The sequence below is a fragment of the Eleginops maclovinus genome, chromosome 7, assembly GCF_036324505.1.
Source record: "Eleginops maclovinus isolate JMC-PN-2008 ecotype Puerto Natales chromosome 7, JC_Emac_rtc_rv5, whole genome shotgun sequence".
NCBI lineage: Eukaryota > Metazoa > Chordata > Actinopteri > Perciformes > Eleginopidae > Eleginops > Eleginops maclovinus.
In genome coordinates this window covers 8,995,652-9,018,006 of record NC_086355.1, presented here as the reverse complement: position 1 = coordinate 9,018,006, position 22,355 = coordinate 8,995,652, and the positions used below count along the sequence as shown (strand labels likewise).

The 22,355-nt window shown below is 40.8% G+C and overlaps 2 protein-coding genes across 2 annotated transcripts; both read left to right on the top strand.

Annotated features, from left to right (window-relative positions):
• Positions 1-1,069: 1,069 nt before the first annotated feature.
• Positions 1,070-6,009, top strand: cnga4 (cyclic nucleotide gated channel subunit alpha 4). Its single transcript, XM_063887291.1, has 8 exons — positions 1,070-1,126; positions 1,221-1,446; positions 2,159-2,260; positions 2,357-2,463; positions 2,844-3,427; positions 3,499-3,744; positions 3,856-4,021; positions 4,506-6,009. Exons 2-8 carry the CDS (start codon positions 1,295-1,297, stop codon positions 5,327-5,329), a joined length of 2,181 nt encoding a protein of 726 aa, XP_063743361.1. The 5' UTR covers positions 1,070-1,126; positions 1,221-1,294; the 3' UTR covers positions 5,330-6,009.
• A 352-nt stretch (positions 6,010-6,361) lies between these two features.
• On the top strand, positions 6,362-22,053 carry trappc10 (trafficking protein particle complex subunit 10). The gene is made up of 23 exons (XM_063887289.1): positions 6,362-6,534; positions 9,428-9,509; positions 10,071-10,206; positions 11,908-12,107; positions 12,269-12,464; positions 12,697-12,808; positions 12,949-13,196; positions 13,471-13,617; positions 13,785-13,899; positions 14,138-14,214; positions 14,425-14,516; positions 15,181-15,321; positions 15,636-15,745; positions 16,140-16,669; positions 16,832-16,973; positions 17,167-17,325; positions 17,699-17,928; positions 18,060-18,160; positions 18,364-18,487; positions 18,748-18,912; positions 19,047-19,227; positions 19,497-19,691; positions 20,084-22,053. Exons 1-23 carry the CDS (start codon positions 6,474-6,476, stop codon positions 20,329-20,331), a joined length of 3,792 nt encoding a protein of 1,263 aa, XP_063743359.1. The 5' UTR covers positions 6,362-6,473; the 3' UTR covers positions 20,332-22,053.
• The last annotated feature ends 302 nt before the right edge of the window (positions 22,054-22,355 follow it).

Genomic DNA, 22,355 nt, shown 5'->3' with positions numbered 1-22,355 from the left:
TAGATTGTCATGGGAGACACCTCTTTAGCTCTTGAGATCTTTAAGACTTTGCTGATCCAGTCTTGGCTTAAAGGTTGAATGTGTAGGAATTAGGCTGATGTGTTGGCAAGAATTGAATATAATGTTCACAACTATGTCATCATAAGAATTGTGTTTTCGTTAACTAAAGCTAAGCCCATATGGAGCAGGTTTATTCTTTTACTTTTTTTACAAGGCTGCTCCATGCTTGAGAAGGAAGGGATGAACAGTTGTTTGTAGTCTTCAGCCTAATTGCTAGATGCTGCTAAATCCTACATGGACCTTTAAAGCCTACTCCAATTGAGAAGCTCATTTGAACTTTCATAGAGTAGGGAGACCCATCAAAACTACAGTAGCAAAGGCCAAGTACTGTAGACCTACCGTGATTCTGAGTCTCAACTGGGTCACCCTTTCAAAACGAGCTGTATGCTATATTTCACCTAAGGCAACTCAATTGTGTCTTTTATTAGACTCTGCTTGCTTTATGTAATGCCCACATCTTAATTCCACACAGTCTAAAGACCAGTTAAAACAACAGACCAAACCTAAGGCTTAAACATCAGATGCATGAATCAGGGATAAAACACTGGAAATTACATCCCAAACTGGGGCTAACACATAAGATATTATAGGAGACTCACATTTCAAGCCCAAGTTGAGCTAACCCTATGACACCATCTGGGTTATTATTTGAATCAGTAGTCCTGCTGACTTAAATTGAGTGAAGAAATTCTGCAATGAGGCTATACATTTTTAGTCTGCAGTTGTGCTATCTTATATCAATTGCCAAAGAAACAAATGTAAATGAAATATAGATTTAAAAAAATGTTATTTCAATAATTATTGGAAACATTTACTTTTGTTCAGATAAACCCTAATGAAAAATAAATCATGTGTTTTCTTTTGCACACACAGTCCATGTATGTTAATGACACTGATATAGTTTGCTCTCTATCCTCCAGTTATTGTTTGTTGTCACTCACAGCCTGTACAATTTGCAGAGGAGGACCTCTCTGGTTTCTCTAGGTGAAGAAAAAATTCCCAGAGGACAATTGACATCTGTTGTGCTTTTCTTCCATGGAGACCTGCATCACCAGGCAGAGCTCAGGTACACCTGGTTTGTTGTTAGGTGAACCACGGAGTACCACCTGATGCAGGAGGTTGTTTGAATAATTATCCGATATATTATATCGCTTATGCAGGACGGGACAAGATCAAATGCACTTGGCCATGCTACCTTAGAAAAACGTGTTAGTCTACGGCTAATCTTTGGAGAATGGATAAAACAGGTGATGTAAGTATCAAAGTTAACCAATGGCAGAGACTGCTCAAGTGGCAACGGGGTCCGAAAGTGACTGAAGATGGAGAAAATGGAGGCAAGGGCGAAGCAAAACAAAACACCAATCCGGATCAAAAGTTGAAAGTCAAGTAAGTAATTTATTTACAACAATCACTCATTCAGACTTCATTACTGCTGATTTGATGAATAAGTAAGAAGCCTCTTTAATGAGAGAAGAAATGATTTAAATCCAGCTAATGTACCTTAGTAGAGAGCATTTATATCCACAGTAACAGAATATCCACCAACTTTATATTCTTGTTTTTGCATTGTAAATTGTTCGGGGACTTTTTTTAATCTGCTGAATCAGAGTTTAAATTACAAGCAGATATTGAAAGCCTTACAAGAAAGCAGGGGAAGGCAATATGGACAAAATTGAATATTCTGATAATATCATACAATTATTGATCAATCAATGATACGGTATGGTATGTAAGCCTTCGGACTCACCTGACAAAAAGGGAAAATCGTTTAATATTAGAATAAAATAGAAATATATTTACTGTCATTATACTATACTCAGGGCTTCTCTCAGTGTAGTTCAATGAAGAGGCTAACTACAACAGCTGTAAGCCATTGATGCAAATGTTTTACAACATGTTACAATAAAAAAAAAATGTTTTCAACTATTTAAAACGTCATGCTGTGACAGATCTTGGTAACAAATAGCACATTATGATGTACATTTGAGAACCATAAACCACAGTTTCTGGGAAAATCCTCCTCATGTCCCTCCAACATCATCATTACTGATTGCCCTCATTTCCCTCTGTCTTGTCTTCATCATTATTTCCTTCTCAGGTGGACCGAGTGGGTGTTTGATCCGGCAGAACAGTTTTATTATGTCTGGTTACAGGTCATGATATTTCCCGTCGTCTATAACTGGGTGATCATCATTTTGAGGTACAAACATGATACATATCAAAGAGTAATCAAGTATCTAATCGTATATCCTGTAATCCTTGGACATGCATCGTCTGTTTGGTTATGTTTTCTCAGGACGTGCTTCACTGCAATTGCATTTAGATACCTACCTGTGTGGCTTACACTGGACTACCTGGCAGACCTCATGTACATGGTTGACATGATAATCACTGTCCACACAGGTACACATTTTATTGTAAAGAAGTTACTTCATTTCGACACATATATGTCATATGAAAGCTGTTATATAAAGGAACACAATAAGTACTAAAAGTATTCAGACCACAGATAATAGGCATTATTGTAAAACAAGTTATGTATTATACTAACATCTACCTGGTTCAACTTACAGACTACCAGACTTTAAGCTAAATATTCTAAGAAGGGTCATTTTTTATTATAAGGTTTTTAAAACTGTTTTAAATACACTCCATTTGGTCCAATACAAGATCTGTATCAGGACAAAAACAACACATGTTTAGTGGCAACCTACACTTTAGGTAATTATACCAGTATATGAATGTTTTCTGGGATTTGATAGACCTTGTTTTTCCTTTTCCAGGTTACTTGTATCAAGGCATCCTGATCAAGGACCTTTCTCACTTGAAGAAGCGCTACCTGCACTCTAAACATTTCGTAAGGGACCTGGTTTCATTGCTTCCCACAGACTTCCTCTACTTGGTCTTTGGCATCCAAACTCCGATGGTGAGGATCAATCGCCTTCTGCGTATACCACGACTGGACGAGGCCCTGGATCGCATGGAGACAAGAACCTCCTCCCCCAATACCTTCCGTATTACCAAGCTCATGATCTACATCTTTGTGCTGATCCACTGGAATGCCTGTCTCTACTTTGCACTGTCAGGCTACATCGGCTTCGGAAGTGATCATTGGGTCTACCCCAACATCAGCAAGCCTGAGTTTGCCTCCATGCGCCGTCAGTACTTTTACTGCTTCTGGTTCTCTACCCAGATTTTCACCACAGTGGGAGACACCCCACTGCCAAAAAGGGAAGAGGAGTATTTGTTTATGATTGCTGACCTGCTCATTGCTGTGCTGGTGTTTGCTTCCATTGTTGGAAACGTTGGCAATGTCATCACAAGCCTGAGGGACCGTGATAATGTCTTCTTTCCTAACCATGAGCTGGTAAGTTAGAAAGCCAGTTTCTGAGTCATTTCCTGACAGTTAGTTATTTTAATTTGTTGTTTGGCTTTCAGGTGAAGGCATACCTGCGTAGCCATCACATTAGCAAGGAGCTTCGACAGCGAATTGACAACTGGTACCAACATCTTCACATCAACAAGAAGATAATGCGAGAGAATGAAATCCTGCAGCAGCTTCCCTTACATCTGAGAACAGAGATTGCTGTGAGCGTTCACCTTCCCACGCTCTCCAAAGTCACCATCTTCCAGAGCTGTGAGAAAAGTCTTCTGGAGGAGCTGGTGCTTAAACTAACACCTCAGGTCAGGGGCAATACTTAATGGCTGAACGGCTTATTCTCGTCACTTTGTCTAGTTTTCTTTTACAAAAGAATTGTTTAAGAATAAATAAGTTTATCTCTTTTGGATTCCCAGGTGTTCAGTCCAGGAGAGTATGTCTGCAGGAAAGGAGATGTGGGCCATGAGATGTACATCATCAAAGAGGGAAAACTTGCAGTTGTTGCAGATGACGGGGTCACAGAGTATGCTGTGCTTACTGAATCCAATTTCTTTGGGGAAATTAGTATCCTCAACATCAAAGGTTAGTCCACTACTACTACACACATGGACATTTATCAATGCATATAGAAGGGAAAATAGGCTGATTTTTGACACAATATAAAACAATTTTGTACCTAGAAGAGATTTTAATCGAGTCAACAGTGCAAAAGAAGAAACATCTTCCTGTGGTGATTTGGACCTTGCTGTTCTCTCTGTACTTCCCAAACACTCAGGAATGAAGCACTTGGTTGAGTAAAAATTTAAGGACAGTCCCATGGTCCTAGTCACTGATAATGTGCATAGGAGAATCCTGTAAATGAAAATAATGAAAGGAAATTGCAGTGTGTCTGGAAAGCACTGAAGTTTAAAATATTAATACTTAGATATTAATACTATTAACCTTCTCTTTTAGGGCAGCGATAAGAAGGTTACCTAATGCCTCGGAAAGATGATTGACTTTCTGATGATTTAAAAAAATATATAACTGAATTTCACAAAATAACAAAACTTTTGTTTCCTTTTAGGCAATAAGTCCGGCAATCGTCGTACTGCCAACATCCGAAGCATTGGCTACTCTGACCTTTTCAGTTTGTCCAAAGAAGACCTGACGGACGTGCTATCAGAGTTCCCTGCAGCCAAACGTCTCCTGGAAGAGAAAGGCAGACAGATCCTTACCAAGATGGGCATGTTGGAGGAGAATGGGGAGGAAAAGCAAGGGGAGGAGGAAAAAGTTGAAAACAAGATAAACAGGTTAGAAAGAAACTTGGAAATTCTGCAGACAAAACTCGCTCGACTTATGATGGAATTAGAGTCGAGCAATCATAAGATGCAGGCCAGGGTGGACCAGCTTGATTTAGAAGTGGCAGCATTAGAAAATCAGCCAGTAGAAGATGGGGAAGAAAGAGAAAAAACAGATTTAAGAGGGGAAGGGGTGGGAGGGGAGGTTGGATGGGAGCGAGAAGAGGCTGAGGGAGAAGAAGAGGAGGGTTCAGATGCAAAGGTTAAAAAACAAGAAAAGGGGGAAGATGATAATAGTTTGACCAAAGAGGTAGATGGAGAAAGCACAAAAAGTACAGAGGGAGATGTAGAAAAGATGTTAGAGGTAGATCGATCTGGGCTGAAGGACCCAGACGATCAGGAAAAGAAAGAAAAAGATGATAGTGAAAAAAACAAAGAGAAAGGAGATGACAGACCTGGGAAAGGAGATGGAGCTGAGATTGAACCTGAAGAGGAAAAAGAAGAGAAAAGTGGTGTGTTAGATTCTGAAGAGGGGGCAGAAAAGGCTGAGGAGGACTCAGAAAATAAGGACAAGAAGCAGGGAGATGAAGGCCAGACTAAAAATGAATGAAAAGGCAATATAACAAAACAACAGAATGTTAAAAAAAAACGTGTGTATTATTGTCTGTTTTATATAAAATACTTTAAACTCAAAACCTCAACATTTCATTTCACACTTTCTGCAATACAAATGGTTACCACTAGATTGCAGCATTGTATTCACCACTAGAGTTCAAGCTACGTGACAGATAGGTAAGCCTACAGAAACATACATCTGAAGACTACTGCGAGCTTTAAAGAAGCGCTTTTACGTATAATGGTAATTACAGGGACCTTCCAAGACATACAAATATAAATCATTTTGGTGATAGATTATCCTGAACTTTTTCCATAATTCCAAATTTAGTCTTCAGACTGTTTTCAAAGGTTTTTTTGCAAAATCTATGTTTACCCATGTATATACTGTATATGTCACTGTTCATGTCTATTTGTCCAAGGGAAGTACCAATCAAATACTGTTTTCCTTTGCTCGGGATCAACTTGAATATGCGGGGAAAGCAGCTACATCTCTTAAATATCTAAATCACCTGCAGGGCAATCCGCTCCTCTTGAGTTGTGGTTTAAAAACACACAGTTAAAAACATGAAGTTTTAAATGACTTTTCCAAGAAAATCATAAGTAAGCTTTCAAGACATTGTTGCAAAAATAAAACATTATTTTGAATGTATTGTATGATATAATTTGAATTCTATCCTGGTTGTACAATGTAAAATGCTTTTTAAATGTAATTTAAAAAAGTGCTGTATAAATAAAGTTCATTATTATCATTTACTTTGGAAAGACGATTGACTGATAACACTGAAAAAAAAGAGTAGGACTACTGTTGAATACTCGCCTTTAATTATTCTAACTGTATCCTTACTTGTACAATGTGGTATTGCTTACCTTACCTAATGAAAGGATCTATTCTCTCAGTACTTCTTCCATTACAACAAAACACAAACATTCTAGCTTTGTGTTCAACTCCAAGTCAGATGAATACAACAAATGCAATGTGTCAGGTCGGCCCTTTAATGACGCACAGTTTACGCACTTCCCGGAAGTGCAGTGGGGACACAGGCCCCATCGATTCAACACAACTGCATACATAAGCATTTACTAATAATAAAGCTGGGTTTGTATATAATTTTCATGGAGTACCACCGCTAACACATATGGAGTGTCAAGAGGAAAAGCCGATCATCTATACTATGGAAAACAAGCCGATTGTGACATGTAAGTGTTTAGTAGAAGGAGACGTCTCTTTTTTTCTGCTCTTGACAGTTAGCCAGTTAGCTATATTCAGTAGCTAGTTTTAGCTTAGCTAGCTGGTACCCTTTTATTAACCAGACACTGTGTGCATGTTTTGATGTGTGGCTTCTTTTGTCATGGCTGTAATAGTTTCTTACTTTTATTCTACACCACTGTCTTTGCTAAATGCGGGAATCTTTGAGCTAGCTAGTAGCTACATTAATTAACAGGCCTAGCTAACGACATAACGTCACGGCTAGTTGCTGCAGTTTGGGGAAGGATATCATCTTGTTCCCTGATGGACAGCCACAGTTTCCTCCGTTAGCAGCTCAGACTGTGGTCGCCACACTGTTGGCCCAGTGGGGTCAGTTTGCCATTCATAAATCCCTTGGAATCTTATGTAAGCTTCTTGAAGGGGTTATTTTAGGAGTCAGCTCTGGTAGTGGGTGCCAGCTTTATCTCACACCGCAGGCTGCTCCATTTTTAGGAAAGGGGTTGTCCAAATGTGGACCAGGACAGGAGCACACCGAGGCACAGGGAATTATCAATATGAAAGAGAAGCATCTGCGTGACAGTGTTGTGGTTGGGTTTGTGAGGGGATTCAAACACAGGTTGCAAGATCCAGGGAACAGCTGAGCAGATAGCAGGTGTCCTGAGTCAGGTGTATCGATGCCTCTGAAATCACAGGTGTTATATTTGTACTTGTGCAAGTAAACCCTGTGTAACCTAATTTGTGCAATTAACAAAAGCATTATACAACAGTTATTTCAAGGACTCTATAACCATGGAGTGCAATGATTTAGAATTACAGTCAATTTGTCATTATCTAGGTTAAAAATGAAAACAACAGGACATGTCAAATTTATCTTAAAATTGCTGGGAATTTGGAAAGAATATTTTCCCTCTCAAATTAAGGCCATACAGAAATAATGATACAAGAGTTTTTTAAAGAAAAGCAAGATTTTTCAAACAGTGGCTTGTTTTTGAGAGTCCAGTGTATTTATTGAAACTAATCTAAAACTGATAATTACAGCATAGAAAACAGTTTCCTATGTCTGAGGCAGAAATGGGCACTATAGGCTACTATGTAAAGTTGAGTAAACAATGAAAGTGTGTCACTCTGACGAAGTGTGATCCATCCAAACATTTTTAGAATCTGTCAAAAAATGTATTTATGAATTAAAACATGAATCTGAGTAATACATATGGAACTCTCTGTCCCTTCTGCTTTTAATGGAGTCTCCAGCAAGATGAGCAGTGTTGCACTTTTTCTAATGCTTGACGCTGTGTGTGAGAATGACTCTCACGGTCAAAGGGATTACACTGGTGTTTGCTTTACTTGGTTGTGTTTGATAAGTTTCTGATAGCTGTTGTGAAAATTCAAAGTTCAGTTTGTTTGGCCTTTACTGGCGCTGTATTACTGTGGAAAGATGTGGCATCATCTTAATCACACAAGTAACTAAACGTGTTTGAAATCAACACTGACTCGTACTAATTATTGCTGAAATAACGTAGTTACATTGTTTGCAGCTATGAACTATAATATAGTAACCAGTTTATGTTGTGTTACTTGTTCATGCAAATTACTCGCATATTTGGATTTATGGCACATGATGCACGTCCTCCACATAGCAAAACTCCACATCCAGTGATGTCATGTATTTATCCAGTTGATAAACAGTGAGCAGCAAGGGCAAGGCTAATTCATTAGCAATGCAGGCAAACTGTCAGCACAAGGCTATGTGTTGGCCCCAATCCAGCACTGGATTAAAATAGAACTGACCATGAGGTGTGCTGAAATTTTTATTGCAGGATATTTGATGGTGTTTACAATAACACTGTATGAATAGTGAAGAAGTAGTAGTGCTGTATTTTTCTTGAGGCTAACCTATTTATAAAAATTGCTTTTCACGTGGTTCATTGGACGTGGCCCAGTTCCAGTGTAGCCTGAACAATTACCTCAGCCCTCAAGTCTCTGTTTATCACAACGCAACCAGCTAGCGTGAATGGCGGTTTTTTTAATGAGGTTTTGAGAAATGGGGCACTGTTGGAGACATTAAACTGAATTTATTGTTGAGCTAGGCTGAGTATTGTACCGTCAGTGAGGGGCTGGTCCAACGGACTGCTGATGATGAACTAACCTAGAAAGTGGATCCTCACAGCTTCGGTGCCAAATGTGAGAGAAGACTCTCAATCAGAAATTCACCAGCTGTGGTTCTGCAATGTAAAACTCTTCAAACTAAAGCTGATCATCAAGCACCCTATTCTCATAATAATAACATATATTTTTTAAATGCATACTTAATGCATACTATACAATACTTAAGAACTGTTCTCAAAAATACAATGATATGAGGAGCAGATTATTACTTAAAACACTGGGAGGTGTGAGCAGCAGCTATGATGTAAAATACCAAATGTTTGTCTTCTGGGAATAACTGATGCAGTAGTTGTTGTCGTGTGACTTCTAGAGGCTTCTATGTAGGATAGGCTCAAACTCTGTGAACTAGTATGAGGATTACAGGGTGATGAAACATGGTCTAAGGATAGGCCTAGAGGGTGTTGCATGCTGGGCAGATTGTAAAAGCCTCGGGGACAAACTACGACCATAAACTCGATGGTTTTTAAACTGCTGTGCAGAAATGATGTTTGTCAGTTCAGTCACATACTGTATTTTCACCATGAAGCTCCTAAAAGCACAAAAATTAATTTCTGAGTAGGAAATGAATCTGTTCGTCAGCAGAAAGGACTGAAAATGTTGAGTTAATAAGTTATACTGTTAAATATTGTTATAATCGATATGGCTGTCCTTGGCTAAAGTAATTCTTATTGAATTTTGGTTTTTAAAATGCTCTTTTTCTTCCCCCTTTTCTCACAGGTGCGGGAGACCAGGGCTTGTTTACGTCTCTCTATACCTCATTGGCTCAACAACTCCCGAGGGAGCCAATGGAGTGGAGGAGGTGAGCGTTGCCCTGCCGAGTGATGGGAAAACATTGTCATACAGATCTTTGTAAAGCATTTTGATTTTAGTTACAGTACCACACATCCAATGTTGGAGCATTTTGTAACAGGTAGTTTTTTTGGTACAGGTTTTCCAACATGTTGCATCATTACACCATGTGTTTTTACTTTCCTACATTATACCACAATAATCACAAAACATCACATACATGAGCCACTCACAGTGAAAGACCGTAAATGTGTATAAAGCATTCTGTGTTGCTGTGATTTTTCAACAGCAGTCAACTGAAACAAGCCCTTTAAGTTAAAGTGAGATATGAAAAATATAGACATCTTTACACCCTGAGTCTTATTGTCATTGTTGTGCAAGAACAAACCAAATCTCAAATAAAGCCCTTGTTCTCTCTTAGGGGAAAGGATTTGATATCATTATTAATGCAAACAATGACAGTGAATTTTCTCTTGGTCTTTCATATATACCTAGCCAGTCACAGAACACATCTATTGACCTGTAACAGCATATAATTGATCCTACAAAACTCCTCTTTGTTTCTGTGCAGGACCTATGGCCGTGCACCAAAAATGATCCACCTTGAAGCTAATTTTGTCCAGTTTAAAGAGGAGCTGCTCCCTAAGGACGGCAACAAGGCCCTCCTCACCTTCCCCTTCCTCCACATCTACTGGACCGACTGCTGTGTGAGTAGCTTGAACCGCACACACACACATACACACACACACATACTACATTGGCAATACTGGGAAACATTTATTATTGCATTGCACATTATCAAACTGTGCTAAGATAGCAAAGGGAGCTTATCTTATCATTTGGCAGCGGTACAATAAAGGACTGTTGAATTAAATTCTATCCTGCTGGCAGATCAGGTGCAAAGACTCGTGTGCTGTAATGAAATAGCTCCCTGTGAACACTTTGGTTTTTCACTATCACATGATAAATACGATGTTATTGTGACAGTTTTCTGTGTTTTTGGATCAATCATTGATCTTGATTTGTGGTCATAAAATCTTTCTGTCAAATAAATCTAATTAAAAAAAGATATGCTGCTGAGAGAGCGTGGATTAAATTACTGCTTTATGGTCATTATCATAGAGGTTCCTTTTTTGATATATAGAGAGACACAGCTTTTATATTAACCATCATTCATTTATGTACACATTGAGCACCCATCGTGTGTCCTGGGAACAACACAAGTACGCATTTTATGTTGCTGCTACCTGCCTTTTTGTAGCTTTCAAAAGTCAAATCTCACAGAATCTTGTAAAAGTTAGTTTATTCCATTTGTCCTGAAGGATAAGCAATGTCTGCTTCTCTGAACTCTCAGAATAGATGAGTACTGCATCTCATCTTGGCAAAAATAAGTCGCAGACACCTCTGTATGCAAGATCACTTCAGCTAAAATCATGTAGGCATGTCTGTGAATGTCGGTAGGCATACAGTGATGTTTTTGATAAGATTTTCTATCTGCAAAAATCCTTTTAAATGTATGTACATTGTCAAGGATTTTGAAAGAGCTAAGTTTTGTGGGGTGAGAAAGATCTGCTTCTTGTGGATGGGAAAAAGAGAAGAATATGTTTTCAAATGTTCTCTACATTTTGTACAAGGCATTACTGAACTGAACTTGATCTACTTCCAAGACTGCTGCTTAGGGAAAGCAGACAGGAGATAAAGAGAAGGGAAGCAGGAACCTGCCTGCTGACCGAGCAGCTAGTTAGTTTAAGGAAGTGCTGTCATCAGCGCATGACTCATGACATTTCTTCAGGACTATGCCTTTGGTATGGGTGTTTTGAGGGTGTGTGTGTATGGCATTATGGACACAGTATTACAATTCAATAGACCAGACCTACAAAGACTAACTTGTTGACACTGCTTAAGAAAGTGAGTCCTTGATAAACAAGCAATGTTTTGCAAGATCTAATATTTTAAACACATTGAAAAAGGAGAACTTTGTCAGTTCAGAAAAGAGAGAAATGCAATCTGCATAATTTGTGCAAAAACACAGACACGTTCTTCTGGTTTCCCTGAACGGTCCTTTCTCATTAGCCTGCACTATGCAGTATCACAAACTATGACAACCTGACCATTTCATATACTGTAGGCTTCTCTCACTGCACATCCTTAGCTCTGGGATGTGAGTTGACCCTTGGATAGCTTAGCACCTTTTTGCACGCACGCACATTGTTAACTAAGGGTTAAACCTCAGCTCTGCACTTCTACTAGCCCAGGGTAAAATGTCTGTTGGATCACGTGATGGTTTACGTTCTAGAAAAAGATCCACATGACATATTCGCTTGTTATTTAATTGTCATGTTTGTTGGGCTTCACACAGAGCTTAAAGCGAGCAAAAATAATGTGTTTTTTTTAAATCTACTTCATAGGACACAGAGGCGTATAAGAGCACGGTGAAGGAGGACATGATGCGCTGGCAGAACAGCTTGCGGACTCATGGCTCAGCAGACTGGGTCATCATCGTTGTGGAGACAAACGACACTAAGAAAAAGAACAAGACCAACATTCTGCCTCGGTCATCCATCGTGGACAAGATCCGCAGTGATTTCTGCAACAAGCAGAATGACAGGTTAGGACACTCCCCTCTCATTAACAAGTTGATGCAGGTGAAATTGGATGCACTTTGCATATGTTCCCACAGCAGGCAACATAATTAATACTTGCCTAATATAATAAACCCTGTTCATTCAACCTTCCCTGAGTCTGAAAAGGTTATTCCTCTTGCCACAGGTGTGTGGTGCTGTCGGATCCTCTGAAGGACTCGTCCCGGTCTCAGGAATCCTGGAACTCCTTGCTGCTCAAGCTGCGGACTCTCCTCCTCATGTCCTTCACAAAGAACCTGGGACGCTTTGAAGACGACATGCGGACGCTCCGAGAGAAACGCACTCAGCCTGGCTGGAGCTTCTGTGAATACTTCATGGTCCAGGTACAAAGAAAAACAACAGGCAGGCGTCTGGACAGAAAGAGAATTTGAGGTTGTGTCATGACTAAAAGAGCATAAAAACTTGACACAAATAACAAAAATGCGGAATTTATTGACTTTTTTTAGGGATTCTTTACCATAGTTTTAAAAATAACTGCATAAACACACTACTTTTGTTGGAAAAAGTGTCACAGTTCCGTTGTGTCTCACATGTGCGTGTTATTTGTGTGTGCAGGAGGAGCTGGCCTTTGTTTTCGAGATGCTGCAGCAGTTTGAAGATGCATTGGTCCAGTACGATGAACTAGATGCTCTTTTTACCCAGTATGTCCTCAACTTTGGAGCTGGAGGTGATTACTCACCACCTAATGGCTGGCCTTAATTTGGTTGTCCTCTGAAGCAAAATAAAGACGAGTCTTTTGTGCATGCACGTTCTGTTTCCAAGATCTACAGTTTGGCTTTTGTCTGACCGGTGAGTTTCCATCCACAGATACAGCGAACTGGCTGGGCTCGTTCTGCGCTCCAGTGCGCAACTGGAGCGGCTTGCTGCTTCGGCGGCCCATCGACATGGAGAAGAGGGATGGGATCCAGCGCGGGGAGGCCAGCCTGCTAGATCTGAGGAGCTACCTGTTCTCCCGACAGTGTACCTTACTCATCTTCCTCCTGAGGCCCTGGGAGGTGACTCAGAGAGCCCTGGAGCTGCTGCACAACTGCGTACAGGAGCTACGCCTGCTGGAGGTAAACAGACCTCTGAAGGGAAATGTTCTCCTGTTTATATACTTTAATCAACATGTACTAAGACTCTAAAAGAAAAAGATAAGAAAAAGTATGATGATTTTTCTATTTATTTGAAACTGCCCGACTTCCTAAATCAATCATATTTTCCCAAAAATACACATACAACAGGTCATGGGGTTATTTTAAACAGGAAGAAATCATCCGTACTGTGATGGATGGACAGTAGACTACATTGACACAGACTGAACTCTGTGTTGTTGCCCCTGTTGTTCAGGTGTCAGTGCTGGAGGGGGCTCTGGACTGCTGGGTGTTTCTCAGCTGCTTGGAGGTTCTGCACAGGATCGAGGGCTGCTGTGATCAGGCCCAGTTAGCTGCTAACTGCTCACACACTGTCGGGCTGTGGGCCTATGCAACTGACAAGGTGACAAATCATTCTGAATCCTGTAGCGTTGGTTTGTTCATCTGTGTAACTTCCAGGACGTTTTTCCTATAATTAAAGAGGAGGAATATCTGCTCAATCTTTTACTTTTTTCTCCAAATAACAAAAGTGGATTCAGATATGTTATTAATTCTTGTTCCTGTCTGCAGCTGAAGTCCCTGGGGGAACTCTGTGGCCTGGTGTCAGAGAAGGGACCCACATCTGAGGACCTGAACAGGACTGTAGATCTGCTGGCCGGTCTGGGGGATGAGAGGCCTGAGACCGGTGAGTTTTCACACTCTCCTGGGAAATTAAACTAGTGTAGCCCTCAGCTGTAGCAGCTTTTTACAGCAGACGTAAAGCAATGCCTCACGTTCTTTGAAGTCTACCATTGTTATGAACCTCCTTTTCACTGACAGAAGAGGGAGCTTGTTCAGCCAATCATTTTGTTAAGATGTAATGAAGACTGTTATTTAAAAGACAAAGAATAATTTAATCATTGTCTCTTTGTCTTCCTCTACAGTCAGCAGTTTACAGAGCCCTTACAAGAAGCTGAAAGAGGCCTTGTCTTCAGTGGAAGCCTTTGAAAGGCACTATCTTGTAAGTTCTTGCCACAGCTGTGTGTTGTACGTCAGGAAATTGGCAAAGCAGGAAGTTGGCATGCATTTTTGAATTCCTGTCCCAAAACTTCTTTTCTGATGTAACCTCCTGTAAACCTCAGGGGAAACGATTGATTTGCTCTAACCTCTCTTCTTCCCTATCACTCGTTTCTTCTTCCTCCATCACCTGGTTGGCCCCTTCTTGCATCAGGAGCTCTCTCATGCTGCTATGGAGATGTACAGGGCCATCAGCCGACTGAGGTCTGCCAGACTGGTGGGAAAAAGCCTGGCAGAGTTCTACATGTAAGCTCACTTTGGATACACACGGGCCTCAAAATTATCTTAAAGCTCAAGAGCATCCAAACTGGTATCTTCAGTAAGTCTGGTTGATTAGGACACTTCTCCAGAACTGTTAATCAGTCGCTGCTTGTTAACACCCACACACTCCTTAGAGGAGAAGTCTAATCAGGCAGTATAAATGGAAAGTGCAAATGAAAGTGATATTTTAAACACATAATAGAGTCATCCTGGCATTTTTGCTGTGTTAAAAACATATTTTAGGTCGACTATAAAGAGTAATCAGACCCTTAACCCAAACGTGTGAGGTGCAACAGCATGTGTTAAAGATAGCAAACTGAACTGATGCCTCTGCTATTGGCTTTGAGTTTCATTTCAGATTCAGATCATGACATAGCCTAATGCCAAACACCAGGCAATAGCAGATGCACACTTGAATATAATATGTTCAAAGTAGACGCTGACCTTTTAATATAAGTTTGATTAGCAATATAATACCTTTTACAAAGATTATGATTTGTTCATGCTTACAATCACATCCTGTACGGTAAAGATCATCTTTTACTTTGGCCTTTAAATAAGTGTTGATTTCACGTAGCATCAAATATTTATTGTACAATGTTGATGTGCCCATGAGAAACAATGTGCTGTGTTTGTGTGTGTTTTTCAGGAGGAAGGGGGAGCCTGAGAAGGCAGAGGCTTTCTTACAGGAAGCTCTGAAGTCTTACGTATCAGAGGGATGGAGTCTCCCTGTCACTCACACCAGGAAACAGATCGCTGAGTGTCAGAAGCTGCTGGGCATAACTGAAGAGTATCCTTCAAAACACCAAGAATAGCCATTAGACAATAAAGGGCAGAATATGTCGACTTTACACTAGTGCCAAAGTTAAACTGTTAGAGGAAATATCCTTCAGTGTTTAGTGGAATTTGAAGTTGTTCATTATTTTACTGTCTAATATTGCTGTAAAGTAGAGGAATGCAATAATCAGCATAGTGTTTGTTCATTTATATTCTCGTCCTCAAAAGTTTGCCCCACATTGTATGGGAATTACATCGCCCTGATAGAGGCGGTGTTCTTGCACACACTTCACTGTAGTGTTTGGTTTCCTTTACAAACTACTGCAGCTACTTACAAACCAGTGCCTTGTTGGCTGGTGATGCGAATCTGACCACGGAGGAGAGGAAGCACTTTTGTCAAGAAATTCTGACCTTTGCTGGCAAGTCTGAAGATCAGTGTAAGTGATGATGACCTTTTACAACACAAAACTTAAAGGCATAAACCCTTATACACTCTATTCTTTTTTATGAGTCTGTATAGTTCAGTTCTTTCAAGGGGTCATTACGTTTCTCATGTGCCCCCTTTAGACTACCACCTTATCTTCTTCCTTTGCTGATGATCAGAGATTTTCCAAAATGCTTTTAGAGTTCATCATTTTGGATTCACATGTGGAATATTAAGCTGATAAATATCTGGCTGTTTTATGTCTTGAGATCATTTCCAATTAGACGTAAGCACTGTTTTCCACTTGTATATTCTAGAGCTGTAATATCCACAAAATGTGTCTTGTTGTCTCAAACTCCAAAAATCTGTACTTCTTTAACATCAGATGTTGTCTTCTTCCCCCACAGCTCAAAAAGTGACTCTCAGCATGGGTGTTTTCTCTCAACTCACGCGGCTACAGTTCCTTCCAGCCACCGCCTCGGTGCACTCTGGAGCTGTCCTGCAGGTGGAGCTCAATCTGCGATGTCTGATGCCCGTGTCGGTGCACATACAGCAACTAGCTGCTAGCATTCACTTTGACCTGGAGCGTGCAGGGACTAATGGAAGGTCTAAGGGAGCTGCAAGACAAACAAACCCAGGGACAGTGGAGTTTAACCACGACACTTCATCAGCGGGTCCCTCCTCCTCCTCAGACGGGCCCCCTTTAGAGCTAGAGGAGATTCAGGACAGGAGTCCTTCGGACAATTCTCTCAACTCTACAGGAGTGGTGTGTAAAAACACTCATCTGGTCATGCGGCTTCCTGAAAGCATCTCACCGCCGGACCCGCCCAACTGTGTCAGCCCTCCTGCAGTTACCATGAAGGAAGGAGCTCAGATGCTGAAAGTGCAGGATGTAACGTTAGAGCCCGGGAACAACAGCATCACATTCACAGCACCAGTAAGAGACACCTTGCTACTACCTTTTTAAATGGAAAAAACTAAATGTGACTTGTTGAAATCTTAAACTAAATGTTAGTTTATCTGTTAAATTAATTAAATAAACCTGCTGTTTGTTTCCTCACTTTCCACCTTTAATCATTCACTCCTCTTTTCCCTGTAGAGTGGACAGCCTGGTACTTACACTCTGCGCCAGCTGTTTGCCACCGTGGGTCAGGTGCAGTTTGTTCTGCCTCATATCTACCCATCAGTCCAGTATGAAGTCTATTCTCAGGAGCCACAACTAACCGTGGAGCCTCTATCAGGTCAGATTATGTGGAATATAATATATCCACCTCCATATTATGGTTATTTGTCACAGTTACAAAGTCATGTTGACAAGTTTTACCTGAGCATGTATCAGAGATACAAACAGACAGCATTATGTTTGTGATCATTTAAGCCACAGTGCAGCGTGTGTGTAGCCGTTGCTCACTGTTGTTGTGTTGGTGCTTTCAGAGCCGCTGTTGGCCGGTCTGCCTCAGATAGTGAAGTTTACTCTGTTGACGGGTCACTACACTGTGAAGAAGGGAGACGCTCTGCAGCTCAGCAACACCGAAACTATGCCCATCCTGCCCTCCAGCAGCTGCACCGCCCGCATCAGCAACCCGACAGGTGGTCAGTACACACTTTTAAGGCTCTGATTGATTTCATTCAATCTAATTTGTCCGGCATTAATCTTCCTTTTAATAACTGATTTGACCTATGACTGCAACTAACAATTATTTGAATTAGCAATTCCTTTATTTTGTATTAATTGATGGATATACAATGTAATCAGATAGTGAAAAAAGTCCATCCTAGCTTCTCAAAGTTTTTATTGTCTTGAGAAAAAGCAGACAATCTCCATATCAGATAGCTGAAAACTGAATTTTCTTTCATTATTGCATTATTGTTTCCTGAAGCTAGTGTGCCTATAAACACACTGACTGATACAGATAGCATTCGAAAGTTCTCATGGCTTCCTTTTCTGTCCTCGTCCTGTGCTCAGAGTTGTTGGGGGAAAGCGCTCTGTCCATCCAGTCGTCTGAGAAGGTGACCAGCATCAGCCTGCCTGCCACCCCTCCTTACCACACTCTGGAGTTCCAGCTGGAGGTTCTGTGCATCATCCCGTCCAGCTCGGACCGTCCCCCCAACGAGAGGCTGACCAACGGAGAGGTCCGCCACCGACCACGCAGCTACAGCCATCCTGACATACCCATGACCGCCATCGACCAGAGGGTGAGGAAACAAACACACACTTGCAGATTGTGAGATGAGCTGTAACAGATGTCGGGGAAATAACGATGGAGGACGTGTTATTATCATACTAAGAGATTTGATTGTAATGTCTTGATGGCGTCTGTCCACAGATGTCTATTGACTGTCCTTGGTCGATCTACTCCACGCTGCTGGCTCTCACCTTCTACATCCCCTTCAAGACAAAACACTCTCTGCTTTCTGCTGGTAACAGGTGGGCCTCCATTCTCTATATACTTTCCCATTTGCGTCACAAAAAAAAGAAAGAAGTGGAACCAACAATGGTTACCAGAGAAAAGTTCCTCCTTTACATGAAATCCTTTCCATTCAGAACTTAGAGTTTACTTCCTTACCATGTACATTCCCGAACTCGCTCATACACAAGTCTAACCTGCGACCTTTCATCTCACCACACAGGAAGTACATCCAGGTGTGTGTGCAGAACATGTCAGATGTGAACTTCACGCTGGCAGAAGTGAAGCTGACTGAGAAGCAGCATGCATCACTGGAGCTGGAGTCCCTCAACACTAAAACTCAACAGGTGAGCAGAACAAAACAAACAAACTGATGTCGGTGACTGCAGGATTGATGAGTAGAATGATTCCAGTCTTCTTTGTGTACTAATAGTAATGGTTGATTATGAGACAATGTTGAAAATGAGAAAGATTGGTTCGGTGGCTGTTTTCACAGTAATGGAAAAAAGATGAAAATGTGTCACTCATTTTCAGCTAGAAGGATTTAAGATTGAAGATAAGGCTATTCACTAATTAATTTGTATGTCTGGCTTGTGTTCTGGTGCAGCTTTTGTGCAGTAAGCACAGTTTGTTCTGCTTGTGGGAGGTGAGGTGGCAGGACGACCTGCCCTCCTGTCTCCAGTGTGTTTTCTCCACAAACTTCTCTCCGCCCAAGCAAGACGTCCCTGACTTCAAACCCTTCCAATACCAGTTCCAGCTCGAGAAAGTCACTGTAAGTTCACTTAAACATCTATGTTTTTCTTTAATTGTTTTGTCAGTTGCTCAAATATTGATTGAATAACTGAACATAAAATGCAAAAAGAAACTGTTCTGTTTTATGAGATTTTCTCTGTTTGTTATTGTCAGACATTGTACAGCGTGAGAGCTGATATCCTTCCTCCTGCTGGGGAGCAGAACTGTCGCTCCGGGTTTCTCTGTGGGCTGGAGGTCTGTATAACACGACTGACTGAACCTGCAGAGGGAGAGATCGCAGAGGACAGTAAGACAGACACTGATGGCCTCAAAACCACCAAACTCATGTATGAAGGTATGTGGAGAACAGCTTTTCTTCTGGGTTTTCTTTAAAGGTGGATAAATCAAAGCATTGAAGAAGCATTAAGCAATACAAAAAAAAGAAGCTCTGTTAAATATATTGGTTACACCTTTATTTAGTAACATGGAGGTTTAATTGTGAATAAAGACATTGCATTTAAGCTCTCTCTAAGCTCTGGTCATGTATGATACAGACTTAATAATTATAAGATTAAATGAATGATGTAGTGATGCTAATCATTATTTGCATATCAATGTCCACAGTGGCTGACAGCAGCAGTAACTGGGCAGTGTGCGGGAAGAGCTCAGGGATGGTGTCCATGCCGATGACGGCCAACGCCACCCACAAGGTGCAGATCGAGGTGATGCCTCTGTTTGCAGGACATCTGCCCTTCCCCAAGATCAAAGTGCTGAAGTACCTGCCTCACACTGCAGCAGTGGCCATTCAACCGGACCCTGGTGAGACCCCTCCTCAAACATAAACCTATTCTATAGTGAGGGATTGAAGACTTACAGTTTATGCTGCCTTTTTTTATTTGCTCTCATCCCACATGTTATGTATCAGAATAAACGGGAAACAATCCAACTGTAATTCAGGTTCAATATTGAGTCTTTGTCAGCTGAGTGTCAAACAGTAGCAGAGCTGTGAGAATAGTAGTTGTAGATTTTTGATTAATGTTTCCCAGACTTCAGCAATTGAATAAAATGTATATTTACACAAAATCTGAAAACGTAAGACAATCAAAAACAACAAAAAAAATAGTACAATTAATTCTGTTTTATCAAATGGTCTCCTGATGACTTGTTCCCCTCCAGTGGACGCTCAGTATTTTGTCTCTTGCCGTCCTCAGACAGCTGCGTGGAGAACGACAGTCTGTCCCTGCTTGACAAGGCTCTGGACGACCAGGGGGACACGGCGAGTATCCGCAGCCGGGGCAGTGTGCACTCTGTGGGCAGTGGCGACCAGCAGCAGAGGGGCGTGGCCATGCCGCGTCTGGAGCCCTTCAGCCCGGGACAAGTGTTTAACCACATCCACACACGGCAGGTCCTGGTGCTGCCCGCTACCGACGACCACATCATGGAGGTCAACGCTACATGACCCTGGTGGCAAGAGCACGCCCCTTCCTTATAAAACTAAACCCAGGCCCTGGATGGACTCTGCTGAGCTTTTGCTCCGGGGTAGATCGGGTCCGTGAGTCCGTGTCGACCGCTGCAGGTCGCCGGCATGGACTCACCCCTTAGCATGACATGTTCACATCACTGGAGACATTATGGACTAGAAGCGGTGAAGAGCCAATGACATCTGCTGATAAAATTTAAATAAAGATTTTCTTTGCCATACTTTGTACATAGCTCATTGGATGGATTTATAGTTATAAATATATAGATATATATAAATATATATATGGACTGATCGATCAGATCTGTGCCTGTCGTTATCCTTCGAAATGAAGAAAAAACTGTCCAGAAAATCCCATGATGCACCAAAGCCCTAGTTATGTGTACGCCTCGATCAGCTTCTCAAGTACTGTAACTTTGACTGAGTGTGTCCAGCTGTCAGTGCTGCTCCTGTGTCTCTCACACAGTCATCATTTTTTACATTTGAGACTTTTTTCAAGTTGCTGAAATTAAACAAAAGTCAAATCTTAAATGCATCTTTGGAGACATATCCATAATTCCTGACTCTTCTGTCCTGCTGAAACAAAAGATCCCTCTGAAGTCTGTAGTAGAACATTACCTCTAAATACTAGCACTCTTATAATCCAAAATGAGCATTTGGAAAGTTGTAACATAAAATGAAGTCCTTTTTGTATTTTCTTAACAAAAGCGTAAAAACAGTTCTAAATGGCTAAAATAAAATTCTGCCACTATTTAAATTAAAGCTGCTGTTTCAAGAAATGTTGTCGTTCATAAGTCTATTAAGGGAATACATTATCAAAAGTTTAATTACCTTGCTCATTGTTCAATAGAACTGTATTTTAGGCTGCATTTTCTTAATGGCTAAACATACAAAAAAACCGGTTCGAACCATTTCCTGTTAAAGACATACCATCTTCACGTATACGGTACAATTTTAGTGGAAATGAAAACTGAACTTTATTATATGCTGTATACTGAATATCTTTATATATCTTTACAGCAATGAGAATAGTTGTTGAACCTGCAGGACAGAAACGTGTTTGGTGATTATGGATATATTTAAGAAATGCAGTAAAAACTTTAATTAACAACTTTATTTTTTAACAAAAACTGACTGAGATGGAAACCTCCAGCAAAAAAAGTCTAAAATGTCAAACTATTGATGACAGGAGAGTTTCAGGCTGATTTCTATCGGTGTGTGTGTGTGTGTGTGTGTGGGTGTGTCTGTGTGTGTGTGAGAGCATCTACTTGTGTGTGTGTGTGTGTGTGTGTGTGTGTGTGTGTGTGAGCATCTACTTGTATGTGTCTGTGCGTGTGTGATCAGGTGAGATAAGTCAGTGCACATCATTGTCTATCTATGGTCTTACCTTATCAATGAATTGTTAAAATACAGTGTGTGTATATTTATTCTGTGTGTGTGTGCGTTGCCAAATCCATATCGAGCTATGCACACATACCTTTAGGTGTTGAGTAGATAAATGAAACAAGTCATTTTATGATTTATTCATTCATTTACTTCACAGGATGAATGTCTGCCACCCCCCCCTTTCCCCTCCTCACGCACACAGTGTATCTACAGCCTCCTGCTCTTCTTTGACCACTTTACATACTGATCTGTAAATAATGATTCGAATCAAATCATCTTTGATTGCCAACTACATTAAAAAATCATTGGAACTGACTCAATGTATGGTGTTTATAACAACAAGCAAAGACTCTGCTGTTTAAGGAGGTTTCCTTATGTTATTCCAAGGGGCATTAATCATCTGCTTCAACATCCTCCCCTCTTCTGGTTTCATGCTTTCTCAAGATTTTAGAAGGATTTGCTCCCATTCTGCCGCAAGAGAAGCAGTGAAGTTCAATAATTATGTTTACAGTTTGTGTCCGAGTTCATCCCACAGTTGTTGGATGAGATTGAATTGAGAGCTCCGTGCAGGCCAGTTATCTTCTTCCACATCAAACTCCAAATATCATTTCTCTGTG